Raw genomic sequence first — 14,339 nt, forward strand, 5'->3', positions numbered from 1 at the left:
GATGCACAGTTTAGTCACATTGATAACCTATCAATATATTAGATCAAGTATCCGTCGAGTATTTGTACAGATAAAAAGTCAAAAATGATTGACATGTATTTTACAGTAAATGTATTTTCTTATATGGAGGTTAATCAATGTACCACGTAACTAGGATATTATAATTACATATATATAATGTGTCAATGAACATATATGCTTTATTTGCAATGATAACAACACTGTGCCAAAATGGCGCCCACAGAAATGTATCAAACAGGGACTATCGAAGTAAATGTAGTCCTTTGTTTATGCTTACCTTTTACAGAATGGGCGCGTAATTTGTATGTGGTCTCCGGTTAAATGGCGGTTAGTTCTCACACTCCCCATCAGTGAGCAAGGACGTGAAGTCCGAAACGCGTCTGATGGCTTGCACCGAAATAAATATTTAAAATTACAACGGAAGACTGACTCTGGCTTATTCTCGTAGTCTGAGTACCTGCTGGTGCGGAGAAGCACCATCGCGGCAAGTTGGAGTTTTCATATATATATATATATATATATATATATATATATATATATATATATATATATATATATATATATATATTTATTATGATAGTTTAGAGGTATTTCTATCATCTCCAATTATTTTTCCTATGGCGAGACTGCTACTATGCCTATAGCTGCTTTTGTTGTCTTCAACTTCTTTTTGATACGAACATTTGTTGTGTTTTCTCCACGGGAGATGGATTTTTATCTGTGTGGTTTGCAGGGCTGTCCCGGCTTGAATGGGACTTAATATGGCAGTGGCTTGGCCTGCAGCTCTGTGTTCCACAGGTTCGAACACGTGGTTCAGGGTTGAATAAATAACCAAATGGGTTTATGTTCATACGGTCATTTCGGGACATTGTCTTATTATCAGGAGTAATGTTATCCCCATGCTTTTAATATTTGTATAACTTTTGTTAGTGTGGTACTGTCCACAGTGAGGTGCGAATAATGGTACAGATCCCGTTAGGGGTGCGAATCGTTTTATGCTCATATTGTTGGTTGGCTTCTGACCCAGATTTCAGACCTAGATTTGTCATACTAACTTGGGTATTTAATTCCAATGGTTTAAATGTATTGTGTCTTTACTTACCTGTGGTTCCTTCAGCTGGTGTTTATGTGGTAGAGTATGTTATTGCTCACCAACATTATTGTAAATGTCTGGTCTTTTTCTTTTGTTCTGGACGGGGTTTGTTATAGTAAGACTTTTCATTGTCTCAGTTTGCAAACCCTCTTCCGGGGATGGTATGGCTTTGGCATTTAATTCTAAATTAAGGAATCTGCAGCTAAATATCTCTATCAGATGAACAGTTACTTACCTTCAGTAATTATCTCTATGCATTATCTGGTAGAGACAGGATCTAGCCACAGTTTCCTTAACGACCCTCCCGTCCTCCCCACTCTGAGTCATCTTATGTCTCAAAGATTTTATTTTGGTCAGTCACCTCCCCCCCCCCCCCCCCTGCCCCCCCCCCCCCGAAAAAAAGAACTCATTGGTTATTTGACACAAGTGTTTTTTTTTTATTTTAGCATTCTGTTTCAATAGGCAGTTTCTAGATGTGTCTACATGTTTTGGGTGCAGAAAACAGTCATGGAAGAAACTGCGGTCGGCACGTCCGCGGGGGAGTTTTATGGACTCGTCTACATCATATCCGGTGGATGACGTTGATACGGAGTCACATGAATCCCTCTGCCAATGTGCAGATGTGCTATGGGGAAAAAAATATGGATCCAGTCTCGTGTCTGGGAAGGTTTCTAAAGTAAGGAATCTGCAGCTAGATCCTGTCTCCACCAGATAATGCATTACCAAAGGTAAGTAACTTGTGCTTTAGAGACAGTCATTTATGTCAATAGTCCCAGTTCATGTGAAGCAACATTCAGCTAAAGTATTCAAAGGCCACTGATTCTGCCTTCAGCCCAGGAATTGGTTCATTGTGTTAAAGCAGCACGTCTTTTCCCCTCAAGCATGACCACTTACCTCACTCCCCTCTCCTGTAGTCGCAACCTCTACTGCTACTCCGCATATGCATCAGTCACTTCAGGTGAGGGCTGAAAATGTGCTTCCTGCTTTTGTAAGTGATGCCGAAAGAGGCAGCTATCAATCGTCAAAACCACTTCTTCGCTCTCAGTTTTTCCCTTTCATATGGCTTACGAAAATGGTAATTATTGACGGGGTCCATTTGTAATCTACATGTGAATATATCCAATCCTAGCCTGGACAAGCCAGTCAGTAGCCCTTAAGGGGCTGATACAACAATTCACATCAAATAAGGCAGTAATAACACCTACTACAGGGCTATGATTTATAAAGACCACGTTAGCAAGTTACAGTTCCGAAGTTAGTCATTATTCATCTTAAATTTGAAGCCCTGATGCCAACTTTTATTTGCTGTCTTCAACATAAGTCCATCCAGCTACATGTATCTTTGTTTCATACTACCGCACAAACGACCTTTCCGTCACAGTGAGGCTCATGGTCCTAATCGGGCCTAGCCACGCCTTCAAAACAGCATAACCATTTACCTTCTGTTGCTCTCTAATTGTAAAACATTACAGTGCCTTGCTATATCACTTTAAAAACTAACCCCTTTGCATTGCCAAGCCTTGCTTTTTTATTGCGTCTGAAGCACTATGAAATAATATTGAATGTAAATAATGAGTTTTATAGCATTAATCTTAGATAAATATTACAATTCTATCTTACTTAAGATTTCTAGTTTCAAGCCTACTTTAGCCACAGAAAACATGTCAATTAGACCAGGCAAACTTCCTACTGAAAGGGTGGTTTAAATCCTTAAATATAGCAATTTATTTGAAAGAAGAAGCTCATTAGCTGAATGCTTCGCTACATCGTAAATGAGGACATCCACATTAGTGGCAAACTCAAACATCATAAAAAAAGTTAGATATTAAATCAAGTAAGTGGGCATAAGTCATATTATCGTTATTGCAGAAGTTAAAATACTCCTCGATATATTGGTCCACAGTGTTTTCTCCCAACCCAAAGGAACCTTGAACATATTGTGTTAACAAGATGATCCATTTGTAAAGTGCATAAGTTGATAAAGGTAGTAAGAGTGAGTAACTCTGGCACCTCATGCTAACTTAATAGGGTATGAAATAAAATGATTTTTGTACATACAGATTAGCAGTTACTTATAGATATTTTTCACCATTTTAATAAAGCATTGACTGATTCCTAAATGTTTATCAATAATAAATAATGAACTGACCTCATTTGGTCCAAAGGTCCTAATACAGCAACACAGCAATACAGCCTCCTGTTTAAAAACCCTACATCCATTTGCAATCCATGAGTATAGCCCTGCCTCTCCCCGGAGGAAAGTCGAAGCTGGAGGGCACAAGCAGGCAGCTCAACACTGTACAGCTCTCATGGGGTAGCCACCAATTTACAGCAACTCAGGCGGGCCTCAGCGCAGAGAGTATCGGGCAGACGCTAGCACTATTTTTGCCCCAATCAATAACACAAGGGCTAGTTAGGGCCCTAGCAGCTAGGGCCTAGCTCATTAGGAAAGCCCGGGCCTCCGGGGATTACACAAAGTAGCACCATGTGTGGGCCCAGTGACTCCGCACCGGTGCAGTGAGCACCTCCAGGACAGCAGCGGCGCCGCCCAGCAGGGGATACAAAATCAAGAAGGCAGTTACCACCGCAATGTGTTAGATGTCCCTGTCTGTGGCTAGGTAACATTCAGTCAGGCGTCTGCACTAGGGCACTCCAGCAGGCATTTACGATGAGCAGACAAGACATAAACGCAAGCTGTGCCTGTCAATTTAATGTCCCTCTGTGAATGCCGCTGGCGCTCCTGCATAAGTGCCGCTGCAGAAGGCACCCCTGCCGCAACCACAAGTGGGCGCGGACAGCGGGAAAGTCAAAGTTGGTCACCCGTTCAGTAGGTCCCTGGGACCTGGTCTACACCTCCGATGAGGTCAATAGAATGTCAGGTTACGGTCACATCCCCGGGGCTTTGCCCCCGGGCCGACTCCGATCACACTGGGCCCGGCTGTTGCCGCCAAGGATCAGCAGCGGCTCCTCCCGCATTTCTGTTGGCAGGCATCGCCGTCTCCGTACTTTGCGCCAGCTCGGTGCTTTAGACCAGAGGGTCTCGGGGGTAGGCATTGCCAGGGTCTCACCTCCTCTCAGCAGCAATGAATCTCGGCTGTGCACCCTCCACGGCACGGCCTAGGAAGCTCGCAGCCACTTCCGACACAGCAGCCCGCGGCACTCAAATGCTTCCAGACCACATTTGGATTAGACATCACCTCCCGCCCCGCCAGGACCCACAGTAGGCCCATAGAGGTTTCCTGCGATCTGGGCCAGGAATACAGGGGCTTAAGTATCCTGGATGAACTCACTGGATGAGGATAAATGACGGGTTCTGTTTTTGGCCGCAGAGCATTTCTATAGAGCGGCCATCTTGCTGCCTGGCCTGGCTTCTCTCCTTTGCCTGAGCAGGATTATCAACCCACTCAACCAAAAACCCAATTTCTCACAGACAGATATTATAACCTTTTCCATGGCTGCTTTTCATTTCCTGTTTGACCGAATGTCAGCTATTTAGTGCCTGAACACAAAGCAAGGAGTGCATCTATTTGTAATTGGGATGTGCACATAATTTACTTATGAAAAGTGAACATATGTACATATCCATTAAGTATCTTTTGGATGAAGCATCAAATAATGCGGTAGACCAAATACTGCTTTGTAATTGTGTGGAAAATGTGCATTTCACTGAATTTGTATTTGCACAAGTAAAGGTTCATATCTTGTCAACCTGTATCAATGTTATGTATTTTAAACAATGACTTGGACTTCCAGACAAAGATTGAGACTAAGCTACTGCTTATTCTATCAGTTGAAGTTACATGGACTTCTTTAAGCCACCTTCTCTTCAGGTTTCCAATAAGTAAGCTATCTAGAAAGAAGACTTCATTGTCTTAGTGATGATTATAATTGATTTGTACTTGTGTTGTATAGTTTGTAAAGATATGCTAAACCTCTGAAGCCTCCTTCCATTCTGTCAGTGACCCAGTATGTGATGTTGTGGTATTTGTGTTTATCATTCAAAAGCCTGCAATATAAGGCTCTGAAGCATTGGTGAATTGCCCTCCCCTACTTTTAAGGAGTCTAGAGTTCTTATTTGAAGTTAGAGTAGAATGATAAGTATGTTTTCCTGTAAATCTGTATGTTCTCCATCATGGCCCATACACTCTATTTAATTTTACACTCTCATAGCTTGAAAACGATAACACAAGCTTTCTATTGCATATTTATCAGTTAAAGGCTGTGGCAGTCTGAAATATGTAGCCCCATCTACTGATGAGACTAATGCTCCGTGTAGATTGAATAAAAAGAAAGGAATTATATTGTCGTGTAGTTCCCACTAATCCATAGGACCTGCGCGTTTGTTGGACTACATAAACTTTGGGTGAGGTGCCTAGACTGATTCGGAGCACCCCCGCAGGATATGTTGGCCTAGAGATCAGCTAGCTCACTGTGCCACGACAAGCCCCACTAACCTTACCAGGGAGTGAATGGCTCCTGGCAACCACTGAACATGACCACCCTGATCCCTCAGCGATCGTGAAAACAGATCAGATCCTTTCGCTCAGTCACTCGCACTCACTAGTGCTCAGAGAAATACACAGAATACACAGTGGGACGTTTTCAATATATTTATTGAACCAACGTTATTCTTGTATAGAATACATGTGCTGCAATAATCAGTAGATGAAAGTGATTACAAGCACCATAAGAGTAAATAGTAGGTACAGCTCTACCATGGTGCTTGAACCGTGTATATATGCAGGCATACAAACAAGGCAGTAATCAGGCGTACTTCTACTATGCAAACCCTACTGTAAGTGTACCTAGAGTGTGTGTCGGTGTAGAGCCAAGATTCTCCCCAAGGGACAATCCAACCCCATTACCTGGATGGGGCTTGGTCACAAACTGGACATCCTTCACGAGATGTCAGACTACTGCATGGTGAAGTCTCAGTATGCAGGGACCCTTGGTGTTAGCTGAAGTGCCTCTTCTGCTAATCTCATGGGATGCTCTTTATTTATAATAGAAAGCAGCCTTGCGATGTGCGTATGGATTAGTGATGTTATGTATATCTAGATAGCCCTGTTGCCCCGTGGGTGAAGATAGAAATTACATTTGTACATAGTGCGTAGAAGGGCCTTGTACATTATGTTCGTGGCATTGTGATAATGTTGTGCAAAGCTAGATGTGTAAACAAAGTAGTTTCAAGGAAACAAATCCAACATTGTTGTGCACGCAAATAATTGCAAAAGGTCACGGCAGAAATGTTAATGTGAAAAATAGGACAATGTACGAAATTAGCAGCTTCACAAGAGGCCTGAAGCACAAGAACATAAAGTGGTTTGCCAAAGTCACACAGTTTGGCCAGGATTTGAACCATGGTCTCCTGGTACAGAATTCTGCAATGCAGCCATTCGTCCAGATCGACAAATATTCAATACCCAAACACACTGCTTCTTATCATTATTTTCTTCAGTTCGAAATCTGTTTGCTCCATTCTCCTCTGATGGACAAGTGTATATATATTTGTGCTTTTTTTCTTCCTTTTTGAAGTGGTTTATCATAAATGATGTTCCACAGAAAACTAACATGACAACTGATTCTATAGCGATGAATAAACACCTTGATTCTGATAACAAAGTTCAGACTTTCTTTGCTAAGGTTTATCATGTTTTCTTTAAAGAGAGACATTTTAAAAAAGTTTTAATGATCTGCATTTCTATTTTAGGGTGATTGTACATGCTGCCTTCAGTTTATTTAATCTCCCACTGGCAGATATTGTGGATGCTGATTTGGCAAAATACAAACGGAGGTACAGTACAGTCTCTTACTTCTTTCATTAATGTGAGAATTGGTGGATATATGTGCTGCTTGTGCAAAATGATGCCCTTTGTTCCAGGGCTTTAATGATTTAAGTGATCACATCATATTGTAAACCAAAAGTTAACTGTTCCTGGTATTTGTTTTTAGGTCACTACTTCCATGCTTTCTTTATTGAATTATCTACTCCAATGGACACACAAAATTGACAGATTCAATCAAAATGAATAGTTTACAAATGTTCATTTTTAAAATTGTCTTCTTAATTACCGATGATATTCTTGGACCATGTGGTGCTACCATGTGTGCTTGATCTTTTACTTGTTGCTTGCATTTCGATAATTGTACAATATGGTACAATGAGGTGAAAGATTGATAACCGACCACTGTGCGGTATCAAAGAGGGCAACATTTGCTTCTTGATAAGCAAAGCCTGTTTACATTTTTTTTACCTTACAGAGATCCCATTCTGAAATGTTTACCAAAGTTGTAAAACGTTTAAGTGGTGATACTGGTAATATTATTCAGAAAAACTTGTAGCATACTTTCAGTTGTGGATTTGGTATGATTGTGCATTCACACTGCTCTTCCCTTTTACTTAATTGAGCTGATTTTTCTTTTGGTGACTTTATAGTGTAACTTGTGCCCAAATGGATCCCAGGAACAATAACCCATATAAAGGGATAGATCAGTGGTTCCCAAACTTTTTCGACCCTCAGCTCCCTTGACCTATTGGCTGTTGTCCGGGGCTCCCCATTATGTTACTTTTTTTTGCAGGGTGCGGGGGATGTACCCCTGCCTTGGGAGTACTTCCATTTTCCTCCCTGAAAATAATTGAGATGAAGCCGATGAAGGTATTATAAACATAAATGTAACAAAAGAAAAATATTAAAGTTGTTTAATTAAACATTTTAATTGGTTAAGTCAGAAACAATACTCTTCAGCACTGGGGTTCTGCATATGGAATTTGTTTTAACGATTTTCATTTTTTTTAAATTGTCTCTCGGCCAAACTGATGCTGTTTCTTTAAAATCAAACAAGCAACTGTCATCTTCCAGCCTCCAGCACCCTGCTAGAAGAGCTAACAGACAACCCCCGGGGAGGGAAAAAACGTACATTTGAATTTCAGATGCAGTGTGCCGCTTGCTTTGAATAAATGTGCACTTTTAATAGCATAGCTGTAAGTATTCAGTGGTGGTCCAAGTCTTTTAAAAAGAAATGTCAGCCCACTAGAACAGGAGTCCCATATTTACACCCTCTTTCCAACTAAACTACAGCTGTCCACCTCAACAATGCCTCCCCATAAAGCTATACAAAAATGCACCATATTACCCCCACCTCAGTCTCTTCCCAGGACCCTTCCTGCCTCAGTGAACAAAGCACCTCTTTTCATCATGAATCGACTCCCCATAAAGTGCATCCCTCAAACTCCAGCAATCTAGGCAACTGAAGTCTAGTCTCCCTTTGAAAAGTACCCAGAATTCCCAGTTCCCTCGTCCGTGCCGCTCCTGCCCAAACAGCACCGTTTTTCCTTCACTCAACCCACAAACCTGGACTTGCTGATTCAAGTTGCTAATTTTTTTTTAATAAAACAATTTTTATTGCAGGGTTATGTATAACATACAGTGCCATATTGAGTATCATACAGTACAGAGTTACCGTTCATAGAGTGCTTTCCAGTTGTGTTGGACACAGCCATTCAGCCCTCATCCAGGAGGCAGGGCGGCATCAATTCGCAATACAGTACTCTCTGCGGGCCGAGCCCGTCACCACTGTCAACATTCAAGGTTCTCTACCCTCTGCTTTTAATCGTTTAATGTGTTGTGTCGCACTGATGGTCCAACAAAGATGCACTTGGTCTACTGTGGGAACCCCTAACATTGACCCCCCCCCCTCCCCTCCCGGTGTCTGCGTCTGTGCTCGGTGCAATCATGTGTGCCTAAATCGTGGGACTACGGAGCTAATGCGTGTTACTGCGTGTGTGCGTCCTGTGGAAGCGCTGCGGACGTGACAAGCACTGCTGGGGTTGTCACGTCTTGGGTCTCCCCCTCTCCTTCCTCTTCTATTGCGCTATCCCTTAGTGCCTGCACTAGTATTTCCCACGCCATCGTTGCTTCTTGCGCCTTGTCATCTGAACTACGGCGAGCCATTTGGTAACGTATCGTGCTCTCCGCAGTCGCCCATTTCAGGAATTCATTCAGCCACCTCCTATGTGTCGGCCCCATCTTTGATTTCCACCCCCTGGTCAGCTCTCTCTTCGCTATGAGTAAGCCCATGTCTATAAATTTACTCGACAGTTTGTTCTTCTTCGTGTGAGGGAACCAATGTAAAATAGTGACTGCGCTGTCATAATGCAATTCCCTTTCTGTGACTGCGTTCAGGGTCTCTTCAATTTCCGTCCAATATTCTTGCAAACAGGGACAACCCCGTAACATATGGACTAGGTCAGCTCCTATGTGATTGCATCTAGGGCATGCCGCGTCTGCTACGTGAAAGTACGCTGTGATTTTACCCGGGGTGAGGTAAGCTCTGTGGAGGATATAGAGGTGTATCAATTGAAAGCGCGCGTTCCTAGTGCTCTTTCTGGCTCTCCGCACCAGCTGTGACCATGTCGTGTCTGGGATGTCTAAGTGCAGGTCCGCTTCCCATTTATTCTTAAGTGGTGTAAGTGGCAGTAGGGTTTCCGTGTGCATTCTGCGATAGAGGCACGTAACGGCTTTAAATGTTCCCGCCGCCATCATGGTATATTGGCACGCCAGCGCTGTTACAGGCTCTATCAGGGCCCCCCCCCCTAGTGTGCCTGTATGGCTCTCACCACCGCCGCATGCAGTAGGTAGTCCCCCCTCGGAAGATCGTACCGCTCTTGCAAGGCCTGGTATGGGGACAACACCCCGTCCTCATAGAGGTCGCCCATCATTTGCAACCCTGCCTCCTCCCAGCGATGCAGTCCCGACCAGTCGCCGCCATGCGGGAGCGCCGTCACCATGCCCAGTGGGATCTCGGGAGCATAAGGGTGACCGGGTCCGGTTCGCTTTTGCGAGCGGTTCCAGCACAACCGAAGGGTCCGTTCCTCCTGGGAGAGCCCCCGTAGAAGTAGTTTTTGTTGCAGAGTGATATATGCCAGGACATGGCGGGGCGTGCCGTTCTCCCTCCCCTGCTCCGGGCCGCGATACACTCTCGCTACTTCCTGCGTGAAGAATTGCAACTGAGCTGCCAAGTAGTAGAGCTCAAAATCCGGGACAGCTAGGCCCCCCTCATCTTTAGGGCGGGTTAGCGTCGCCAGTGCTATCCTGCGTCTGCCCGTTCCCCATAAAAAGGACGCCAGCATCGATTTCAATTGTTTAAAGGTCGCGGCAGAGCCACCATTTTCAGAAGTGCAACTCGGCCAGCCGTCGAAAGGGGCAGAGTGGCCCAGAAGGACATACAACTCCTCAAGGCACGGATGCAGCGGCCTACGTTACCGTCTAGGAGGTCCGCCGGTTCGTGGTAGATGTGCACCCCTAGGTAGCTCAGGCAATGGGGTTCCCAGCGAAGGGTCTGGCGGAGTGAAGGGCTTTCCTCCCCCCTCCGTAGTGGGAAGAGACAGGTTTTTGACCAATTAACCCGCAGCCCCGATATATTGCCAAAGCGCTCTAGTAGCCTCTCGGCACCCTCCACAGCCTCTTCCGCATTGTCCAAAAAGAGGAGGAGGTCATCCGCATATAAGGAGATGTAATGGAGTTCTCCTCTGTGGACAAGCCCGTTGTAATAATCTCCCTTCCTAGCCTTAGCCGCAAGAGGCTCCACCGCAAGCGCAAATAGCAGGGGAGAAAGTGCACACCCTTGTCTGGTTCCCCGAGTCACTTTGTATTGGTCCGACACTAACGCTCCGACCCTTACCCTTGCCCTCGCTGAGGAGTAGAGCACCTTCGTCCATCGTATGTATCCCTCTCCTAGGCCAAATCCTTGCATCACTCTATATAGGTAGTTTCATTCTAGGCTGTCAAAGGCCTTCTCTATGTCGACCGCCAACACCAAGGGGGATCTCGCCCCAGGGGGCGGAGTGTCCACCAGCCTAAGTAGTCTACGAATGTTGTGTGTAGTGTTTCTTGTGGGAATAAAACCAGATTGGTCTTTATGGACCAAATCTTGCATATGGGTTAGGAGCCTGGTGGCCAGCACCGTACTCAATATTTTGTAGTCGGTCGTTAGCATAGATAATGGCCTATAGGATGCAGGGTCTGTGCTCTCTCTACGTGGTTTCAATAAAGGGATCATTATGGCCTCGCTCATCGATCGGGGGAGTCTGCCCACCTCCTTGGCCTCGTTATAAATCACCTGGAGTCTCGGGGCTAGTTGGTCTAAGTATCTCCCGTAGAACTCAATGGGCAACCCATCCATCCCCGGTGTTTTATTACGCGCCATTCGCCTCACTGCTCCCCTTATTTCGGCCAAGTCTATTGGGCTTCCCAGGGCGTCAGCTTGTTCTTGCTCTAGGTGCGGGAGCTGCAGGTCGCTCAGAAAGGCGTCCAGCGCTTCAGTGTGGTCACTGAGCTCAGTCCTATACAATCTCTCGTAGTAGGATCTGTAACAGTCTAGTATTGCGGATTGTGCAGTATGGGTGTGACCCCCACTTCCCTGTAAGGCCAGAATCGGTTGACTATTCCTATTGGGGTTTGCCAACCAGGCCATGAGAGTTCCAGTTTTGTCTCCTTCAGCAAGAGTCTTCGTTAAGTATGTCCTATAATCGAAGCTACGAAGGCGCTCCACCTCAACTGCTACCGCTTCCCGCGCCCCACTTACTGTCTCCTGTAATTCAGGTGATTAGGTCGGTCCAGTTCCGCTTCACGTAGTGTGCGCTCAGCCTTTTCTAGGTCTTCTACCAATGTCTTGCGTACTCCCGCGTACTTCCCAATGCAATGTCCTCTCACTACTATTTTAAATGCATCCCACTCTGCAGCTCTGGACGAGGCGGTGCCCTCGTTCTCCACAAAATATTGGGTGATCCGTTCTCCCAGCTCGGCACGGAAGGGCGGGTCATCCAGTGTGTACGGCCGCAGTCGCCATGATGGGATTTTAGGAGGTTCAGTCATCCAATCCAGCGTCAGGAGGAGCGGATTGTGGTCAGACAACGTACGTGCTAAGTATTCGGTCCGGGCCACCGCAGTAAGTACCGCAGGGGAGCACAGAAAGGAATCTAGGCGCACGTGTAAGTCGTGCAGACTAGAGTAGAAGGAGTAATCCCGCTCAGTGGGGTGCTGTGCGCGCCAGCAGTCGGTTAGGTCCCATGTACTCTGCCATTCGGACCTGCATTTCGCCAACCGGTGTGCAGGGGAAGTGCGAAGCGGTGGGTGCGACCTATCTAGGGTAACATCCTCTATGGAGTTGAAGTCCCCTCCCATCAGCACAGGACCTGTGAAGTAGCTGGCTAGCACCCTGGAGAGTCTTGTAAAGTATGTTGCTTGCTCCACATTCGGTGCGTAAATGCTACAGAGCACTATGTGTCGACCTCCAAGTAGTCCCTCAACTGCCACATACCTCCCGTCCGGGTCCTCTGTGTGCCTAGTCACCTGGAGGGGGATTCCCGCTCTAACCCAAATTAGCACTCCCTTAGCAAACGCAGAGTACGCAGTATAGAATAAGTGGCCCCTCCACCTCCGCTGGAGCGCAATTCCCTCTTTTTTGGTTAAATGGAATGCTATATGCACCCCTCTGCGAACCAGGTACGAGTGGATTTTGTGTCTTCTCGCCATTGTATTTAAGCCCCGCACATTCCAGGACACACATTTCAACGGACCCACATTAGCCATTGTCCCATTGGAGGTAAAGTGGACCTCTAGTGGTTTGCATCCTGACCACAGATTGGACCCCGAACCCACCCTTCCCCAATCGTCCCCCGACCCCCCCTCCCCAAGCTGCTCCTAGAGTCTCCCCAACCTCTCCAGGCCCCCCCTCCCCCAGAACGGGACTTAACTTCAAAAGAGTCGCACCCATCCAAACAATTGAGCAACGTGCTCACAACTTCTCTAATACGTAGTCAATGCTACGTTGGCCTTATGGGCCTCGGGGTGCGCACGCTAGCCCTGGAGCCTGTAGGTGCTGTCTCCTAACCCCCCGCCCTACAATACACCGCAAGTCCCATAACACTTCAGTCTTACAGCGGTCTGCTCCAAAGTTCTCAGTAGCTGCAGTAAGCCCCCGCAACTCAACCAGGTACCTTATCGAAGGTTCAGCTCTCGATGATTTCTCCCGATGTCTGTGGCGTGACCTTCGGGCCTCTGGCTCCTCCCAGCTCTGAAAGTTCAGTGTCCGAGCCCGTACCCTGGCCCTCCGAGCCCGAGTCCTTCTCCGATTGGGGCAGTGCTGACCCCGATACCTCCTTCACCGCCTGCAGTGCTGCTCTACGTTCATCCGCTGTTTGAAAGTCCGTCGGCCGATTGGGGCCCTTTCCGCGCCCTCGGTGTCGTCTCGATCGCCTGAGTGAATGTTCCTGGCACTCCTCTTCAGCCCGAAACCGAGCCCCATCCGTGCCGGCTTTGTGGGTGTCCCACCAGGTCCATGCTTCTGCTGACGTCGGGAAGAACAGGGTGTTCTCGTCCACTACTACTCGGAGTCTGGCCGGGAACAGCAGCGAGTATTGTATGCCTTCCGCGCGGAGCTCTTTTTTGATAGAGAGGAAGGAGGCGCGTAGTTTTTGAGTTTCGAACGTGTAGTCCGGGAATAGCGTCACTTTACTGTTGTCGACCTGGAACGGACCCGCTTCCCTGGCTCGCTGCAACAGCCAGTCCCTGTCCTTGTAATGTAGCAGTTTTATGACCACTGGGCGAGGCGGGAGTCCCGGCTTCGGAGGTCTCGACGGCACTCGGTGCGCCCGCTCCAGAGTGAAGAAGGGGGACAGGCCCTCCGGGGCCACCACTGATTGCAGCCATTCATGCAGGTAGCTTACCATGTCCGTTCCTTCTTTTTTTTCTGGGAGGCGCACGTTGTTCCGCCGACTGCGATTTTCAGCGTCTTCGGCTCTCCTTTCCAGGGTATGAATCCGGTCCAGCGCCTCCGTGAGCTTCCCATCCATCGACTTCTGTGCTGGTACAACGTCCTTTAGGGTGGCCTCCGCTTCCTTGACTCTGTCCGTTAGTTTCGCGTGGTCAGCGCGCAGGAGCCCCAGCCCAGCCGACACCTGCGCAATGTCGTGGTGCAAGGCATCTTTCGTAGCGGCTATTGCCTCCAGGATCCTGTCCTGCATTTGTTGTAGGTCCGATGCAGGCTGCGTGGGATCTTCGGGCGTTTCTGAGGCAAGACTCCCGTCCCCTTTGGGGCCTCTGGGCTTTCCCATGTCTCACCTGCGTCGTCGAGCTGAGTCTCAGGGATATGCAGCGGTGGTAATCTCCTCCCGCACCGGACTGACCCCCGTGTGTCAACTGGGGGACTGAAAAGACTTCCTCCT

At 46.9% G+C, this 14,339-nt stretch overlaps 1 protein-coding gene across 3 annotated transcripts in view; it reads left to right on the forward strand.

Moving 5' to 3' along the window:
* Positions 1-14,339, forward strand: part of LOC144786143 (transmembrane protein 180-like) — a 165,685-nt gene that overhangs the window by 96,160 nt on the left and 55,186 nt on the right. For all 3 annotated transcript variants that reach the window (XM_078665128.1, XM_078665127.1, XM_078665126.1), the window contains exon 6: positions 6,825-6,908. In XM_078665128.1, coding sequence (XP_078521254.1) covers positions 6,825-6,908 — 84 coding nt within the window. The remainder of the gene's footprint in view (positions 1-6,824; positions 6,909-14,339) is intronic.

Source organism: Lissotriton helveticus, chromosome 10, assembly GCF_964261635.1.
Source record: "Lissotriton helveticus chromosome 10, aLisHel1.1, whole genome shotgun sequence".
Classification (NCBI taxonomy): domain Eukaryota; kingdom Metazoa; phylum Chordata; class Amphibia; order Caudata; family Salamandridae; genus Lissotriton; species Lissotriton helveticus.